This window comes from Thunnus thynnus, chromosome 8, assembly GCF_963924715.1.
Source record: "Thunnus thynnus chromosome 8, fThuThy2.1, whole genome shotgun sequence".
Classification (NCBI taxonomy): domain Eukaryota; kingdom Metazoa; phylum Chordata; class Actinopteri; order Scombriformes; family Scombridae; genus Thunnus; species Thunnus thynnus.
Genome location: NC_089524.1, coordinates 3,578,284 through 3,597,756, shown reverse-complemented (window position 1 = coordinate 3,597,756; position 19,473 = coordinate 3,578,284). Strand labels below are relative to the sequence as shown.

Below are 19,473 nucleotides of genomic sequence, written 5' to 3'. Positions count from 1 at the left end.
AGTACTATGTGTTGATATTAACTGTTTCAAATTAAAGCTGAGACTTGGCACTTTAATGTAGTATCCATTATTTTATTTCAAATTGAATGTGCTGAAGCACAGAGCCTGAAGAACAAAAATGTATATCTGTCCAAATACTTATGGTCTGGACTGTATATAATAATCCCCTCACTTATTTATAGTCTCAGCCTTACTTTGAATATTTGTAAACTGTGGAGGAGTTGAAGGACTGTATGTTTGGTAGGAAGGCAGGTCACTCAGTAAAAACACACAGAGCAGGATTCAGAGTTTTAACTTTAATCAAGAAAATCAGTTTTACATGGCAAGAGTCACTGCAGGCATTACAGACAATTCAATAGTTCCACTCTTTTCAGTAAATGCTTACTTCAGTTTATTATTTAGGTGCATATGAGTTTATACGTGGCATTTGCTTTACTCTGTCAGAACTGCTTGTCGGATGTTTGAATAGCTTCAGAAATGCCAGAATCAGAATTAGGGGAGCTTTGTACAACAATTTCTGTAACTTTCTGAAATTGACAAACTGACATTTGTACAACATTGTAAACAATAACTTTTTAGCACAAAGTCAAGATGTTGTGCTACATGTCACAACCACGTTTCCACATGTGCAGTGGCATCTGCTGTACAAGGAACTCTCCTGAGACTGAAACTGTGATCTCTGCTATTAGTCTTTGGAGCAGTTTCCAAACAAACTACCATGACCATTGTCTTCAGGGCAAAGGAACATGTCACCCAGTGCAGCAGTGGGGCTCACTGACATGTTTTTAAATAGCTTTTGGACAATAACAGAGGTCAATGGCACAGAAGAATAAGATATATTAGGCTTTGGATAAACACAGTACTTGTAAGTAGATCGATTCATTGTTGGTTTGGCTCTGCTCATAAGATTTGTTGACAATAAGAAAAATATAGAAAATTATCAGCCTTATCCTTTAAAACGGAAGTAAAGGTTTGATCTTTGTAATGTTCCTTTGCTGGAAAAAGCAGGACTGAAATTTAACATGGATATCACACTGGATTTAAAATTCTGGGCAGGCAGGCAACTAAATTTAAGTAATTTTGCATAACAGTATCTGGAACAAGAAAAAAAAAATTGTTTTATCATCATTAAGTTGTAGAAATATTTGAGACATTGACTCTTTTATTGCACTAAGGCAGTTTTGGATTGTGTCTAACTTCATAGAGTTATCGTGATTAAAAGAGAGATGCAGCTGTCTCTTTAGCATAACACTGATAAATGATATCAAAGCAAGAAATGATGCAGCAGAGAACAGAAATGGACCAACAACTGAACCAATAGACTCATGAATTAGGAGTTTTCATCAAGTTAGTCACTTCTCAGGTAGTCTTCACTAATTAGATTTCATCTGCACTGCAAGCACATATTTTGATGGGTACTTTTATTTCTAAATAAGTATCTACTTGTTACTTACATATAAAGTAACAACACTACTGTTTTCGGTTACTTGAAATAACTCTAATAAGAAAGTTATCATTATGTAAATAGATGTATTTGTAACTGAACCAGGCAGGATTATCAGTAGCTAACTTTTTTTTACTAGGATGCTGCGGTTATGGTTAAAATTTATCAAGCTAAAACATTCAAAATGTTGAATACATCTCACTGTGTATATGAATGAGAAGATGATAGACGTATTTGGCTTATTCACACACACTACACATGTGCTTTTGCTATTTTGTTAGTTTCTCTTTGTTCTAGTAGACAATAAGAGTAATGATTCCAAACAGCAAAGGCATCACATTCAGTTTGACAGACCAGGCTGAGTTACAGAAGCTGCTTCCACAACATTTTGATTCACTGAGGAATTTAAAAGGCAAATCAGGCGGGAGCTCCATGAGAGAAGCAAGTTCACAGAGGTTTGCAGAGACACATCCAAAGTTATGAGCTGTTTTGCCATCCTTATCTGTCACTGTGGATGACAAAATCAGTGTTAGACCACAGTCTTTTTAAAAGATTTTTTCCTAATTTAAGCAGCAGGAAATGGCCACTTTGAAGGCAGCAATAATGTATTTTGAGGCACAAAATGATCATGAGGGCTCACCAGTCCAACTAAAGCAGCGGTCCTGCACTCCCACACACTGTAATGTCTTGTTACACACAGCAGAGAACGGATCATCACAGGTGAAACACTGCAGGTTGTTTTTCTTCTGAACATCAGGGTCTGAAACAGAACAGGAGACATGACAGAAACTGAACAAGACACAAAGTGACTTATTGTTCTTCACTGTGACCAACATTAGACTGATACTACATGTGAATGTGATTTTGTGTCTTTAAAAAGGGAAACTTTTCTCTTTACTTACAAGGAATGACTTGACTGTTGCAGCGATCTGTGTTGCACAAATGAACAGATGCAGCCATACTTGCTAAACCAACACTGGATGAAAATGTGTGCTTTCCTTCACTGAAAATGGAGGATGGCAAACACGACCTGATGGTGTCCTGAGTGACAGTCCTATCTACATATCCTGTAAAGTAAAACACAGACCCAACACTGTAATGCAGAAATTCCATTTAAAACTGAATAAGTGAATGATATTAAGGAAAAATCTGATTTATTTTTATACTTTGCACAGATACCTTGTAAGGCAACAGTTGCACACAGGCCAGTAGAGTTACATGAACGTAAGGTCTGTTGCTTTATGTCAGTCCCTTTACCATCCCAACACTCAACAGCTTCAGCTGCAATTTATGAAATTAATAAGTATGAGTTGAACAATCAACATGAATCCTGTTTGTCATATTAACACAGATACAGTATGCAAAGTTAATCTGATGAGAGACAACCCCAAATTACACACAATGACAGAACGATATTTAAGCCAAAATAAATTCAATAAATTCTTCTTAACAAATATATAAAATATCAGAAATCAGTCATCAAATTAAATGGCTGTAGCCTTTAGATGTACAGTTTTCTGTCATGGTGACGCCTGCATTATCTCTCTTTCTAAAAATGTTTAAAGAATGAAACAGCACTATGTAAAATGATGTTAACTGGGACATTTCTGTGACCAATAAAGAAAAACTGATGTTTGGGGAAAGATTGTGGTTTTGTTTCAGTATTGAAAAAGTAAACATGTCCTGTTCTTCAAGTCTTCATCAAATCATCTTTCCCTTATCTTAACAAAGTGCTTTGAGTCCCTAAACATAACTATAAGTATGTTACTATAAAGATATTAATCATGCTTTAGTTGACATGAGTGAATATTGTAGGAAAAACACATTAAATATGTTGACAGGGAACTTTTTGTAACTTGATAGCTCCATAAAAGATGTTTCTTCATTATGCTGATAAAAAAATGAATTATGTGCAGCATGAAGTTTCTTTCTAAACATATTTGCTGTTGCAAATTAATCTTTTTAGTCATTTTATGTTATTCTGTAGATTTCTGTGGTTGCTATAACAAACAAAACATAAATGATGATGATGATAAACATGAGCAAACTACCTGACATGACAGGTACCTGCAGAAATGCTGTTTTAAGAGTGAGTGAGGTTACCTGTGCTGGAGAGTGTCCAGATGAGAGTGAGAGACAGGATCAGCTTCATCATGATGAGTAAATTTGCAGATTACAGGAAATATTTTATATAGTGAACCTGTGTTTAAAAAAAGGAAGTTACTTGACACATTTGAATACCAGGATTATTATTTCACTTTCAAAGCAGCAAAATTAATGAACTCTCTTGCTGTAAACAGCTGCAATACACAGTTCAACAAGACATCAACTCCTCGTCTTTTCCACCTGCAGTAATGTCTGGATGAACACTGATAACAGCTACACTTCAGTACAGAAATGAGAAGACATGATACACATCAGCAATTGAGTTGAACAGAATCAAATGCAACTATAACATTATTAAATAACTATCATAAATTATTATAATGAAACATCAAAACAAAATAAAACAACAATTCCTTCAAGGCATCAAAAAGAACATCAGCCTTGAGCGTCATATCAATAAAATGTGAGAATTATTTTAATAAAACTCACCCAGTCAAAATTCAACACTCCCAGTTCATCAGCAGAAAAAGAAACACTTACAAAAATGTCTTGAATTTGTTTTGAAATGTCTCCAAGATAATCGTTACTCTAAACTGAAAATTGTCCCAGAAGAAACGTCTGTTTCTCTTCTCTGGTCAGAATGAAACTAACACTTATAAACCTGTTTCACATATACCTCCACCAATGACGTCTCAACCTCTTCACTGTTTTTTCACAGCCTAAGGGCACAGTTTTACTTCTCTACATGATACTGACAACATAATTTTTTTCTCAATTTTTTTTTTGGGGTGGGGCATTATAAATTCTGCATGGAGGAAGTTTATTTACTTTCACTTTCAGGTTTGCAGGGTCTGGATTCTGGGAAATGGTCTCTCTGTAAAGTCATTAGCCCAGGTCACAAAACTTCCTCTTGTGTTTTTGAGCCAAAGAGGAGGAGCAGCTGTGACATGAGTTGCTGAACACATTGAACTTTTAGTCCACTCTGTATTTGTTATTTCACTGTTTGTGATGTTGAAGATATTAATTGCATAAACATAATTGCATGATTTAATTTTAAAATAACTGTAGTTTTTGTTTATCTGTGTGATTGCTGCAAGTGTTTGTTTTTGAATACCTCCTTCCATTGGTTACCATAGCTTTGTAGGCATGTAATAATAATAATGTCAATAATAATAATGATAATAATAATGTCAATAATAATAATAATAATAATAATAATAATAATAATACTTTTTATTTGCATTTTATTGCTTTTCAAGATAGTCAAAGATGCTTGATATATATGATTGCATAACTGAAATAACTTGAATGCATCATCCAATTCCAACCTAATTTGGGAAAGCTGCACAGACAGGGACACTCAACAAGGACTTATAATCTGATGCAATTTCACCCATAGGTGGCGCTACAATAAAAATAACATTGCTGCAGCAGCTTGCAGCAATCATACATTTTTCTTCGATCAAATGCACATTCTGGTCTTTCCTGTAGTCTGTCTCAGACTCGTTTAATAAACATAGTTTAGTCACATTCAGCTTTGTTTTGTTGAAATCAGCTTTTTCCATCCTGTCCCACAAAGTTGATACAATCCAACTACATTGAGAAGTCAGATTTAACACTTAGACCCACTTCTCTGTGATTTAAATGTATTTCACATGTGTTTTTATCTACAAGTGTGTTTATGGGCTGGATTTGGTACCAATAACATTTCATAGATTTTTTTCATAGATTATGTAAGCAGCACATATAACACCAAACATATAAACAATTTTCATCTTAATAGATTAAGAACAACTCTGTCAATTCTCTATCTGATACAGGAAAGCTTAGCTGTGATGTAAGTAAGCAGTTTCTTTAATCGATAGTCAGTCGTGTTAACAATTGATCATCGGTTAATAATTAATAATTTATTAAATACATTGGATGTTTTCCCATAATAACACCATGTTAACCACTGACGTTATCTATGTTCAACCCAGAATAGGAGTAGGCTACATTAGGAGTTAAAAGAAAAGATCAAGTAAACACCAAGATACTTAAATGATAAAATAACACAAATAATGACTTAAAGGCAAACTGTGTTTTTTAGGAAAATCCCACACAGTTTGCCTTTAATTTAAAATTCCAGAGCTATTCAACAACTTGCTCGACAAAATCCAAAGTATTAAACATAGCAAACAGCTGCACAACTTCCAGCTTCACTAGCGGACATTAATTAGATCAGACTAGATGTGTTGGACATATCTAACAATTAACATTTAATACATATTGCCACAGCCTTAGTTTGAAAAAATACGCAATCTAAAAAGAAAAATCTATCTCTGTTTGACAGTGGAATAGGCTGCATGTCTGTGTGTGTCTCTACATAGTTTACAAAGTTCAAAACAATGTGTTTTGAACTTTGATTTACAGTACAGATATAAATGCTGTAACAATAAATATGATATTTATTTTCAGTCGGACTTTACTGAGCTACCACAGTGCATGTCTTTTGTGTCATTTTATACAAGATTTGATTTTAAACTTTGAGATATCCACTAAAATTAAAAATAAAGTTCTGGATATTTGAACAAGGTTTGGCTGCATAATATGAGGCAGTTCAACCACGTCCTGGAGCAAGACATTAAACCTGTAACACGACTAAAATATCAAAACTATAAATTCACAGTGTAAACAGAGCATGTCTTGCTGCATTTCATCAACATTCAGCTCTTTTTCACTGGCACAGATTACACTGAGCACCAGCAGCAGATTGTTTATGGCTCATCAGACAATTTTCTTTCACGGCCAGTCAAACACTCCTCCAGCTGCTGCATACCTAAATATAAAAAATACCTAAAAAAATATATATTTGATGTGCCTCCCCCTATTTTGCCACCCCCTCCCTCTCATAAATAATAGACAGTCCCTTACTGCCCCTCATCAATTAAAATGTAGGTTAATTGTCTCCTCTGAATATTAATGTTGATTATTATTCTGTGTTATATCATTAAATTAAGTCATTAGAGGCCAAATAACAGATTTGATTCAACTGGACATTTGGAATATCATTATCATCAGTTTCCTAGAGAGCAAAAAGCCATGTGAATAGAAATGATGTGAATGTTAAACAAATGCAACAGTTTGGAATTCGACATTCAAACTTTAATTAGGTGTCATTATTGATCACGAACAGCAGCCAATCAGAAAGCAGTAATTTTGTGCCAAACAAGAAGCATTCTTATCAGGAAAAAGTCTGAGGCTACTGGAAAAAAAGCAAAAGGATATGTATTCATAGCTATATAGCTATATAGCTGTATTCAGTTCAGTGGCAGCATCTTTTCTTGTTCAACGTTGATGTATTTTTTGTGATCTTGGTGTTGTCGAGGATGAATTTCATTTTGTATTTCACTTCCCTTTGTACAATGACTTAAGGAATTGTTTGTTTGAATAGTTAGAATTGAAAAATCCTGATTTGTTTTGGTTATCCGATGTTGAGGTGTTGATTTGGCTCTTAATATGGAAATTTTTATTTTAGCGAGATTTATAGGAGATGCTTGGCAGCTACCACAGAGAACATTGTATCCATCATAACAAGACATTTCTTCCATGTAAACTGAATGTTCTGAAATGCTGTATTTCTGAATCTGTGGAACTGTACATTATGATATGTCATGTGGCCATCTTGGTTATTTTTGTCTAGTGTCTTGTAAGCTCACATGGTGTAAATAAACAATTCAATCAATCAATCATTCAAAGTGGATTCATTTTGCTGCTTTGAAAGAATACAGTCCCATTGTTGTTCAAGAGTGTCCAGTAACTTCCTCTTTTTAAACACAGGTTCACTATATAAATTATTTCCACTGTAATCTGCAGATTTACTCATGCTGATCTTGTCTCTCACTTTCATCTGGACACTCTTCAACACAGGTAACCTCACTCACTCTTGAAGTCACAGTGAAACAGAAGTTAGAGCATCTTTAGTTTCTGTGCTGTGACGTATTTTCCAGTGAAACTGAAGGATTTAAATGAAATCCTTTGCTTTTGAATGGACTGTTAAAAAAAGTGGGCGGGACTTACAAAGTTAAGCACAATAGGACGCTACAGAGAGAAACGGAGCTACTGAGGATTGTTGGCTCCACACACACCTCCCTCACATGTTGTTAGATCAGGAGAAGGACGAGGGAGAGATGAATGAATTAGACCTCAATCACATTGTTCTGCATAACTGTCAGCTAGCTCGTAGGTTCTGTACGCCGGTCAGTAACTGGCAGAATTTATAGTCATGGAAGAGGGACATAAGAATTAGAGAAAGCATTTGATTGAATGCAAAATTAGTATACGCCCCCGAGTGCAGGATGAGTCATCAATATTTTTTCATCGTTTTGCAGGAAATGACAAACACTAAAGTACCATCAAGAATCAAGTTATCAAGTTACAAAAATTGATTAAATCATATAAACGCCGACACAGACTTGAAGAACAGAACTTGCTTATGTGGTTTTGCTTTCAAAAATGTTTTCAATATTGAAATAAAACTATAATCTTTCTCTAAACTTCTCAAACTCACTAACCTCCTACAGGTTCTGTGTGGTACAAAAAAAAACATTGCTGGTAAACATTTGCAGAAAGCAATTATTGTTTTCTTTTAAAAAAACATATTAGGAAGTATATGATGTAATTTTTTGGTAGTTTCTGTTGCGCTTGTGTCATTTCTACTCCTGTCATTATCTAGTGTCCTCTCCACTCTTCAACCCCTCAGTATTAACTTTACAGCTGCAAGATATTAAATTCCAGGTGTAGTATTCCCTATAGTATATATGTCTACCCTTTTCCCCTCAGTGCATCTAATGTGCAACTCAGCCAAAGCTTCTTACCAAATCCTGCTTTTGGTCTTCAACACAGAAAATTGTCCACTGTCCACCTCCAAGTCCTCTATCTGTTTTAATAAACCATTACAGGTAGCAGAGTGACTAATTCAACATGGCAATGTAAGAATGTAATTTAAAGAGGCTGAAAGAAAGACATGTATCTCAAAATGTTGAATACAAACTCAAATACACTCAGTCAGTCTTGTCGTTATCAAAATGGAAATATCAAAAAACTAGAATGTAAAACTACTGTTACCCATCAAATTAGGTAATAAATCTAATGCTTCATATCACCAATTGACTCAAGCATGCAGAACAGAGAACAGAACTTGCCAAACATAAGCCTTATTTCATTGGCCACAATAAATAATGTCATGTAAAATCATTTTTAAATAGCAGTGTTCCATTCTTTAAACAACATTATTAGAAAGAGAGATAATGCACGCGTCACCATGACAGAAAACTTTACAACTAAATGCTGCAGCCATTAGATTTGATGACTGATTTCTGATTCTTAATATATCTGTTGATAACAATTTATTAGATTTACTTTTGGCTCTCATCAGATTCAGAATCAGAACTTTGCATACTGTATCTGTGTTAATATGACAAACAGGATTCATGCTGATTGTTCAACTCACCATCTTTTATATCATAAATCGCAGCTGAAGCTCTTGAGTGTTGGACTGGTAGCCTGACTAACTCGGTCCTCAAAACCTGCAACTCTACTCTGCGGATCAGTGGCCACACACGGTATCTGTAAAAAGTATTGAAATAAGTCTGACTTTGTCAAAAAGGGAAACTTTTCTCTTTACTTAGAAGGAATGACTTGACTGTTGCAGCCATCTGTGAATCCTGTTTGTCATATAAACACAGATACAGTATGCAAAGTTAATCTGATGAGAGACAACCCCAAATTACAACACACTATGACAGAATGATATTTAAGACAAAGTAAATCCAATAAATTCTTCTTAACAAATATATTAAATATCAGAAATCAGGCATCAAATTAAATGGCTGCAGCCTTTAGATGTACAGTTTTCTGTCATGGTGACATCTGCATTATCTCTCTTTCTAAAAATGTTTAAAGAATGGAACGGCACTATGTAAAATGATGTTAACTGGGACATTTCTGTGGCCAATAAAGAAAAACTGATGTTTGGGGAAAGATTGTGGTTTTGTTTCAGTATTGAACAAGTAAACATGTCCTGTTCTTCAAGTCTGTGTTGATGGTTTTTATTATGTAACCAAGACCATCATCTGTCCCTTATCTTAACAAAGTGCTTTGAGTCCCTAAACATAACTATAACTATGTTACTACAAAAATATTAATCATGCTTTAGTTGACATGATTGAATATTGTAGGAAAAACACATTAAATATGTTGACAGTGGATGTTTTTTAACTTGATAGCTCCATAAAAGATGTTTCCTCATTATGCTGATGAAAAATGAAATCTTTCAGCATGAAGTTTCTTTCTAAACATATTTCCTGTTGCAAATTAGTCTTTTTAGTGTTTTATATACTAAGTGTTATATCAAGTGCGGCATATGCCAAGGTGATGCACTATCCCTGCTGCTGTTCTGCATAGGCCTGAATCCCCTCAGCCAGATCATCTCAAAGAGTGGCTATGGGTACCAGTTCCAAAGTGGTACAACCATCAGTCACCTCCTCTTCATGGATGACATCAAGCTGTATGCCAGGAATGAGCGAGACATCGACTCACTGATCCACATCACCAGGATCTACAGCAATGACATCGGAATGTCATTCGGACTAGATAAGTGTGGTTGAATGGAAGAGAGGGAAGATGATCAGAACTAAGGGCATCGAACTACTAGAAGGCAGCTTTGCAGATGTTCAGGGCAGCTATAAATACCTTGGGATCCTGCAGGCAAATGGGAACTATGAGGAGGCTGCAAGGAAGTCCGCCACAGCCAAATACCTACACAGAGTAAGGCAGGTCCTGAAAAGTCGGCTAAATGGGAAGAACAAGATATGAGGCCACTGAGATCGAGACAAGGAAGCTTCTCACAATGCATGGAGGGTTTCATCACAGGGCCAGCACCCTGAGACTGTACACTAGGCGAAATGAGGGAGGCCAAGGACTGATGAGCGTCAGAGCCACCGTCCAGGACAAAACAACCAAGATCCAGGAAAACGTTAGGAAGATGGCCCCCAAAGGTGAGCTGCTAAGTGAATACCTCAGGCAGCAGAAACCTGATGATGCAGAGGAGGAGGAGGAGGAACCATCATGGAGGGACAAGCCCCCACACGGCATGTACCACCGACAGATAGAAGTGGCTGATAGCAAGAAATCCTACCAGTGGCTGGAAAAGGCTGGACTGAAAGACAGCACAGAAGCACTAATCACGGCAGCACAAGAACAGGCACTCAGTACAAGATCAATAGAGGCAGGGATCTACCACACCAGACAAGACCCCAGGTGCAGGCTGTGCAAAGATACTCCTGAGACAGTTCAGCACATAATAGCAGGGTGTAAGATGCAGGCAGGAACAGCGTACATGGAACGCCATAACCAAGTGGCTGGCATGGTGTACAGGAACATCTGCACTGAGTATGGGCTGGAAGTCCCAAGGTCAGAATGGAAGACACCTCCTAAGGTGGTTTAGAATGACCAAGCCAAGATCCTGTGGGACTTCCAGATCCAGACTGACAAACTGGTGATGGCTAACCAATCGGACATCGTATTGATTGACAAACAACAGAAGAAGGCAGTGGTGATAGACGTAGCAATCCCAAGTGACAGCAACATCAAGAAGAAGGAGCACGAGAAGCTCAAAAAATACCAAGGGCTGAAAGAGGAGCTAGAAAAGATGTGGGGAGTAAAGGCAACAGTGGTGCCACTGGTAATCGGCACACAAGGGGCTGTGACCCACAAACTGGGAGAGTGGCTCCAGCAGACTCCAGGTACAACATCTGAGGTCTCTGTCCAGAAGAGCGCAGTCTAAGGAACAGCTTAGATACTGCGCAGAACCCTCAAACTCCCAGGCCTCTGGTAGAGGACCCAAGCTTGAGAAAGAGACACCACCCCCCATTAGGGAAGTTTGAGAGGGGGAGTTTTTATATTATTATTATTTCAAAACTATATCTCAAACTTATGTCCGCAGGTACTATGAGTCTATGCTTTAGACTAGCGTTTCTCAACGGGGCATTCAGAGAATGTCAGGGAATGTTTTTGAAAGAGGGTTGTTAAGGTGTTCTTGGGGGGAGTTTATATGTGTCTGCTTTTAATGCCAGTGTAGTCCTACACTTTGAATGCACATTTTCTCAATTTTATCATTAGCCTTCAGGGTTTTCCTATATTTTTCACAGCACTGTCAAGTCTATTTCCCTCCATTTTACACATGTAAGTACGGTCAATTTTGTGTATTGGGCTCTGAGCGCTTCGAAAATGCACAACACTGCACCTGAACACCTCCCATGTAGAAAGATGGGGAGACTCTGCTGAGGCTCTGCCGCATTTCGATGCAACGCAGTCACCAGAACAAAACCTTGGCATTGTATGTTTCTGTAAACCAAGGGTACATTAAATGTCTATGTTTCAATGTTGGCCATTATCAGTCGAATAATGATTATGATGATATTATGATGTGACAACGCTGTGGTTAAGGTCTGGTTTAAGCCGGCTTGGTTTCGAGGTAGTCTCAAACCATGCTCACTGCTGATTTCCAACTTTCTTCCAACAAATTGCCCAACCACCCACCGACCCCTCCTCCTCCTCCTAATATGAAAGTCAGCTCATATAGATGTCATGTGAACTATGTCACTTTAGAAATGTTGATATGATACGTATTGTTGAAATGTTAATATGCTACGTATCTGTGCTTTGCAGAAACGTAAAATGCCAACGTTTTATTCTGGTAAACAGGCTGTTTGCTGTCATTTATGGTCGTGCTAGCTTCTCTGTCCTCTCCTCTGCTCTATTTGCCGTGTTTGTGTTTAGCTTAATTTGTAATGTGTATTAAAATTTGGCAAATTCCTGTTAACTGAGCTACTGGCTGAAACAGCCCCTCCTCTCAACCAGCAGCAGAGGGAGGAGGAGGAGGAGGAGGAGGAGGAGGAGGACAGGATGATGTCTGTGTTCTTCATAATCAGAATCAAGCTGATGAGTGAAGGTGAAATTAATCAGCAGCTTCAACTAGGAAACCAAGCAGAAGAACAAACATTTAACTCACAGCAGAAGGTTTTTAAAGTCTGTTGATTCACAGTCTCAACTTTCTGTATTCATCTTAACCTGAAGATCTGATAACAGAAAAGCAGCTCTGAACTTTGGAACAAAGAATCTGTAACAAAAATCAAATATTAACAGATAGTATAAATCAGTTGGATCATGAATATCATGAAATAAATTGTTTGTAGGTAAGATATAATAATAATGATAATGATGATAATAATGATAATGATGATATAAAATTCCAACCATAGCTGTCCCTACAGCTGACTAGTGGCTACAGCCTAGCTATGGGAGGATGGAAAGCTTTTCAAATCCATTCATTAGATGTCTGTCTTACCAATATTTTGTGATTATTATTTTTCATGGCACATAGTGTGTTTTTTAAATACATATTGTAATGATAATAGTCCAAAATTGTATGAAAATGCATAGTTTTTAGTTAAATAACATCAATTTCTAGAGGGAAGACCCCAAAACTACTGTGGGCCTTTGAACTGGTTATTTTATTTGACCGTCTCTGCCAGACCGCTGCAGGTCTGATTATTTAATCAACTGGATAGCATCATAAAACAACAACAATCACATCATAGCAGCAAAATGGCGCAGAACAAGAAAAAATGCTGCCACTATTGTATTGAATACCTTAGTTAAAGATACGTATCCTTCTGCTTTTTTCCCAGTAGCCTCAGACTTTTTCCTGATAAGAATGCTTCTTGGCACCAGCACCAAATTACCGCTCTCTGATTGGCTGTTTCGTGATCAATAATGAGACCTAATTAAAGTTTGAATGTCAAATTTCAAACTGTTGCATTTGTTGAACACTCATATCATTTCTATTCACATGGCTTTTTGCTCCCTGGGAAACTGATAATGATATTCCAACCGTTCAGTTGAATCAAATCTGTTATTTGGCATCTAATGACTTATTTTAATGATATAAAACAGAATAATAATCAACATTAATATTCAGAGGAGACAATTAACCTACATTTTAATTGATGAGGAGCAGTAAGGGACTGTTTGTTATTTAAGCTGCTGCAACAATGTTATTTTTGCTGTAGCAACACATATGAGTGAAATTGCATCGGATTATAAGTCCTTGTTGAGTGTCCCTGTCTGTGCAGCTTTCCCAAATTAGGTTGCAATTTGATGATGTATTCAAGAGTTATTTCAGTTATGCAATCATATATATCAAGCAGCTTTGATTATCTTGAAAAGCAATAAAATGCAAATAAAAAGTGTTATTATTTTTATTATTATTATTATTATTATTATTATTTGCCATGCCTACAGAGTTATGGTAACCAATATAGACAAACGGTAGGAGGTATTCAGAAACGCTTGCAGCAATCACACAAATAAATAAAAACTAAAATAATTCTAAAATTAAATCATGCAATTATGTTCATGCAATTAATATCTTCAACATCACAAACAGTGAAATTACAAATACAGAGTGGACAAAAAGTTCAATGTGTTCAGCAACTTACTGCTCAGTTTGTCTCGGATCAGGAAGGGAGGACAAGTTCTGCTTTGGTTTCCACTGCTGCTCCAGTATTTATAGCCCCCTTTTTTGGGGAAGAGGAAACACAAGAGGAAGTTTTGAAATATGTGACCCGGGATAATGACCTCATTATAAGAGAGACCATTTCCCAGAATCCAGACCCTGCAAACCTGAGAGTCAAAGTAAACAAGCTTCCTTCATGCAGAATTTCTGATTTCCTGATATACTTCCAGTCTTTGTTGATGTTTTTATTATTTAATCACAACCATTGTCTTTCCCTTATCTTAACAAAATGCTTTGAGTCCCTCATTAATCATGCTTTACTTGACATGAGTGAATATTGTAGGAAAAACAAATATGTTGACAGTGAATGTTTTGTAACTTGATAGCTCCATAAAAGATGTTTCTTCATTATGCTGATAAAAAAAAAATATGTGCATAATTATGTTTCTTGCTAAACATATTTGTTGTTACAAGTTAGTCTTTTTAGTGTTTTATATTAGTTTGTAGATTTCTGTGGTTGCTATATAAATGATATAACAAACAAACAATAAATGATGATGATGAACCTGAACTTGAACAAAAGTCGGCAACTGGCAGACAAACAGCAGAGGTAAAACAAATTAGGAGATTTATGAAGTACCTGACATGACAGGTACCTGCAGAAATGCTGTTTTAAGAGTGAGTGAGGTTACCTGTGCTGGAGAGTGTCCAGATGAGAGTGAGAGACAAGATCAACTTCATCATGATGAGTAAATTTGCAGATTACAGGAAATATTTTATAGTATTATTATAGTGAACAAAAAAAGAGGATGTGACTGGACATTTGAGTACCAACGGTATTTTTTCATTTTCAAACCAGCAAAATGAATGAACTTTCTGTAAACAGCTGCAATACACAGTTCAACAAGCCATCAACTCCTTGTCTTTTCCACCTGCAGTAATGTCTGGATGAATACATACAGTTGTATGCAAATGTTTGGCCAACCCTTGGCAAATAACATATTTTGGTGATTTTTTTTAATTGAAAAGATGGAAACACCGCCTCTCTAGAATATGGAAAAAACACAATATTTTCTGCAAACATTAATCCATAATTACTTTTTGTGATATAAATTGAAAAAAATAAAATAAAAACATATTTGTGGCATTGCAAAAGTTTTTACAAGGTCTCAGATAATCAGCACATTAGACCTGAGCCATGTCAACAATTATCATTAGGAAATGTCAGCTGGTGTTTCAAAGCTTAACAAATAATCTGACCCTTCAAACCTTGTGTGAACACTCAGCAACCATGGGTTCCTCTAAGCAGCTGTGTAAGACTGAAAATGAAAGTTACTGATGCCCACAATGCAGGGGAAAGTTACAAAAAGATAGCAAAGCATTGTCAGGTTGCAGTTTCCACAGTGTGAAATGTATTAAGAGATGGCAGTTTAGGGGAACTGTGGAGGTCAAGATGAGATCTGGAAGACCAAGAAAACTCTCAGAGAGAACTGCCTGTATGCTGGTCAGAAAGGCAAATCAAAACCCCCATTTGACTGCAAAAACCCTGCAGGAAGATTTAGCAGACTCAGGAGTGGTGGTGCATGATTGAAAATATGTGGGTAGATCTTAAAAGAGCTGTACATGAAAGACAGCCCAATAATATTACAGAACTAGAAGCTTTTTGCAATGAAGAATGGGAGAAAATCCCAAATACAAGAACTGAAAGACGTTTAGCTGGCTACAAAAAGTGTTTGCAAGCTGTGATATCTGCCAGGGTAGAGTGCCCAAACTTTTACAAATGCCACAATTATGATATTATTTTATGTTTTTTTTTTTCAGTTCATGACATAAAAACTAACTTTACACTATTGTTTGCTAAAAATACTGTATGCAAATGATTATAATTTATAATATAATTTTTTTTTTTTTTTTAAATGATGTTTTGAAAAATTGGAAAAAGAAAAATGGTCAAATAAATGACACTGTACAAAAAAAGGCGATAAAACAGCTGGTTAGAATTTGTATTCCAGAGCTATTCAACGGTAAAATATGTCCAAATTAGTTCACGACTTTTAAGCTACTGTTAGCATAATAAGTTGTATAATTTTGGAGAAAATGTTATTATAACAAAAAAAACCCCCCAAAAAACAGTTGCATAACAACCTAACCTATATATATATATATATATATATATATACTGTGGTCTTGTCATCCACAGTGGCAGTGACAGACATCACCTGGATGTTTGGCTGTGCATCCTCAACTCTGTATGAAGTTCTTTTTCAGCCAAAAGTCCAGAGTTGGCCCCGACCAATTTGGTGCCCTAGGCAAGATTTTAGCTGGTGCCCCTTGCATCACAGCCAGTTCCACCATCAATGTTCATACACTTGTACAGAAACTGCATAGCTTTATGTCTTTGAGATTTTCTTTATTTTAGAAACAAGAAATCCCACAAAATTAAAACAGAATTAAAAAAACAAGTAACATAAAATGAATTATAAATACAATATAAATAAGGTATTTCACAAGATATTAAAGAAACTAGTGCAGACATGAAAAACTATAAATATAATATAAACTATAATACAGAAACTTCAGTGCAAATGGTCTATTTTCCTCCAGTGGCTGGTGGGAAGAGGCTGTTTTAATTAGTAAATGCCACCCCAATAAAGCTTTTCTGATATATATGTATATGAATAAAATGTATCCTGATTTATCTCAGCTTTTATTGAACTCTGTGGTGTTTTGTGATGCTTGTTGCAGGATGATGTTTCTTATTTTCAGGAGAGTGTCATGGTTCTGTCCCAGTCTGGCTCTGTTCTGGAGTTCATTCTAGTTCCTCTTTATTTACATTTAGGGCATTTATCAGATGTTTTTATCCAGAGACTGACAGGTGTTTGTTCAATGGCTGGACCCTCTGTAACTCATCCTCAACACATTATGAAGAAGGAGTTTGTTTGGCATTTGTTTTTGTAGATTTGAATAATTTGTGTTTACAGCCTCTTTGTGCCATGTGAGCAGAACTGCATCATCATGAAATTGTATATAAGAGTTTACAGATTACAGTGTACTTGTGTATTTAAGTTTATTCATGTATATTCTTAGACAAGTCTATGTATTTCGGTTTATAATGAAGAGGATTGTGTTTTCTGGTTTCTTGGTTTTCTGCTGTTTTGGGTTTTTCTTGTGTCTGTTCTGCTTTTTCCTCCACACCTGCCCTGCATCATCCTCGTTAGCCCTGCTCTTCTCCCAGTGCTCTCCACAGCCTATCAGCTTCTTTCTTGTTCTCCTGTTTCATCTCCTCATTCCCTTCACTTGAGTTTCTCTGCCCATCTCCCCACCTGCATCTCATCTCCTCATAAGTTCAGTTAGTATCTCAGTCCTGTGTTTCAGTTCAGTGGTTGGATCATTTGTTTTGCATCCCAGATGTTCCACATCTGCATGTATGCAGATTAATGAGTACGTACAGATTTTTGTCAGGACATGAATATCTAAATTTTTTTTGCACTTTGACACAATGTGGTTACAACAAATGTTCGGTTGAAATGCAGTGAATGTTTCCTCTTTATTATCGGCTCTTAGCCTTGCAGGTTAGCCAGAGGTTTAGTGTGTAAATATTGGCATAGTAGTTCTAAATTATCTGTCTGTCTGCAGGTTCTAGATCACTTTCTAGTAGTTCCTGGTATATTTGCTCAATTTCAGCCTGGCCATGATTCAACTCTGTTTATGTTTTCAAGAGATATTTTTGTTTTAAATGAATAATGAGGTAAAGAGAAATCCCTTCTTTATGGAGACTGATTATCTCTATCATGCTTTTCTGCAGGGGAGTGTCCTTGTGTGCAGACTGCAGCTCACCACTTCAGATAACATTCATCTGGATGTCTTTCCAGAGCCTCCTCTACCAAATCAATAGCCTCATCCATAGATACATACATTCTGTACAGCGTTAGTAATGGTTTTATGCTGCTTACAGGCTTTCCTAAAACCCTTTTGACCAACTCACATGCTTAATCTTCAATTTTTCTTTCTCTCTTTACCCATTCCTCAATGTACAGATGTCACTCATTTCATTTGTCTGCTTTACCAGGGCATTACTACGGTGCTGCTGCGGCAGTGAAAGAGAGGGCTGCACCGGATAGATAGATAGATAGTAGACGCTAGGTGGCAGCAGAGTGCTTGAATCCTGCTGACAGTGTTTCATAATAATACCCCCTCCAAATACAATGTAGTTGCAATGGCAGAGTGGCGCTGTCCCTATTTCCACCTATAATTCCACTGGACGTACAACAACTGCAGAAGAAACTGACGGACAGCCATGACAGAGCTGGATGGGGTGCCACCGCTCAGCCATGCAACCGATTATTTCCCAGTTGTCACTCATGGTATTGCAGTGAAAAATCCCCTTTTGGCCCAAAAAGCATTTTCCCGATAGACCCCCACTTTAAAAGAGAAAAGAGATTTGTAAAACTGATAACAGGACACCTGGAACTGCAAACAAGGTCAATTATGACTCTTTCTATCAGGATATTTTTATGGTGTTAAAACGGTATCATAACTATTTACAGACACATGTCAAGTTACATGACTCTTAAAACACGATGCACAAACAAATGCAGAGTGATTTGTATCTGCAACTTATCATTTGAATAAATGTAAACTGACTTGAAAATATGCGTCAACAGTCATAAATAAATACCCCTATAATATCATTTGTATAAATACATTGTCATATTTGTACTCAAACATCCCCACTGCAGTAACCAAGCGGAGATGAGCCTGCTGAATTTGCACCCAAAATTCTGTCAAAACTTCATTTACAATTTCCACTGCAGCCTCCTTGATCACTGACCAGGAAAGAGGCAGAAAAAAGGTACATAGAGGTGTATATATATATATATTCTTAGTAAACCTTAAGAAATGCAACATTTTGCATCGACGATTGACTTTTGCCTGTGTACACCACATGCCCATGGTGTGTCAATGGCTCATTGATGAGTTTGTCATATCAAAAGAGGTCTACGGTACAGAGGAAAGAGATATATCAGTATATCAGTAGGAGGAGATCATTGTTGGTTCTGCTCTGCACATGAGATTTGTTGACAATAAGAAAAATATAGAAAATTGCCAGATATATCCTTTAAACTTTCAAGAATCTTCCTCTGCTTTATGCATGTAACTACAGTGATTGTGTATTGTATTGTGTTGCTCTAATGTGCTAATGTGCTGCTTTCACTACACAGCCTGTATATACGTTGTGTTAATAAAACTCTCCACGAGATTCCAAAACTGTCAGTACATGATGACAGGAAGATTTAATCTTAAAATGTTTTTGTTCTTTGTTAGTTTATCCTCTACAGACTTATTGTTCAGGAGAGAAGGCAGT

At 36.6% G+C, this 19,473-nt stretch overlaps 3 protein-coding genes across 4 annotated transcripts in view; 1 reads left to right on the top strand and 2 right to left on the bottom strand.

Annotated features, from left to right (window-relative positions):
- Nucleotides 1–14,085, top strand: part of LOC137187332 (urokinase plasminogen activator surface receptor-like) — a 141,053-nt gene extending 126,968 nt beyond the window's left edge. For both annotated transcript variants that reach the window (XM_067596152.1, XM_067596153.1), the window contains one exon: nucleotides 9,066–14,085. In XM_067596152.1, coding sequence (XP_067452253.1) covers nucleotides 10,386–11,036 — 651 coding nt within the window. In that variant the 5' untranslated portion in view covers nucleotides 9,066–10,385 and the 3' untranslated portion in view covers nucleotides 11,037–14,085. The remainder of the gene's footprint in view (nucleotides 1–9,065) is intronic.
- LOC137187333 (phospholipase A2 inhibitor and Ly6/PLAUR domain-containing protein-like) overlaps nucleotides 1–19,473 on the bottom strand; it is a 97,279-nt gene that overhangs the window by 44,563 nt on the left and 33,243 nt on the right. The window lies entirely within an intron of this gene.
- LOC137187331 (phospholipase A2 inhibitor and Ly6/PLAUR domain-containing protein-like) lies at nucleotides 282–6,493 on the bottom strand. Its single transcript, XM_067596151.1, has 6 exons — nucleotides 4,040–6,493; nucleotides 3,548–3,644; nucleotides 2,624–2,725; nucleotides 2,347–2,511; nucleotides 2,085–2,204; nucleotides 282–1,952 (listed from the first exon to the last, which is right to left on the bottom strand). The coding sequence occupies exons 2-6, from the start codon at nucleotides 3,597–3,599 to the stop codon at nucleotides 1,738–1,740; spliced, it is 654 nt and encodes a 217-aa protein (XP_067452252.1). The 5' UTR covers nucleotides 3,600–3,644; nucleotides 4,040–6,493; the 3' UTR covers nucleotides 282–1,737.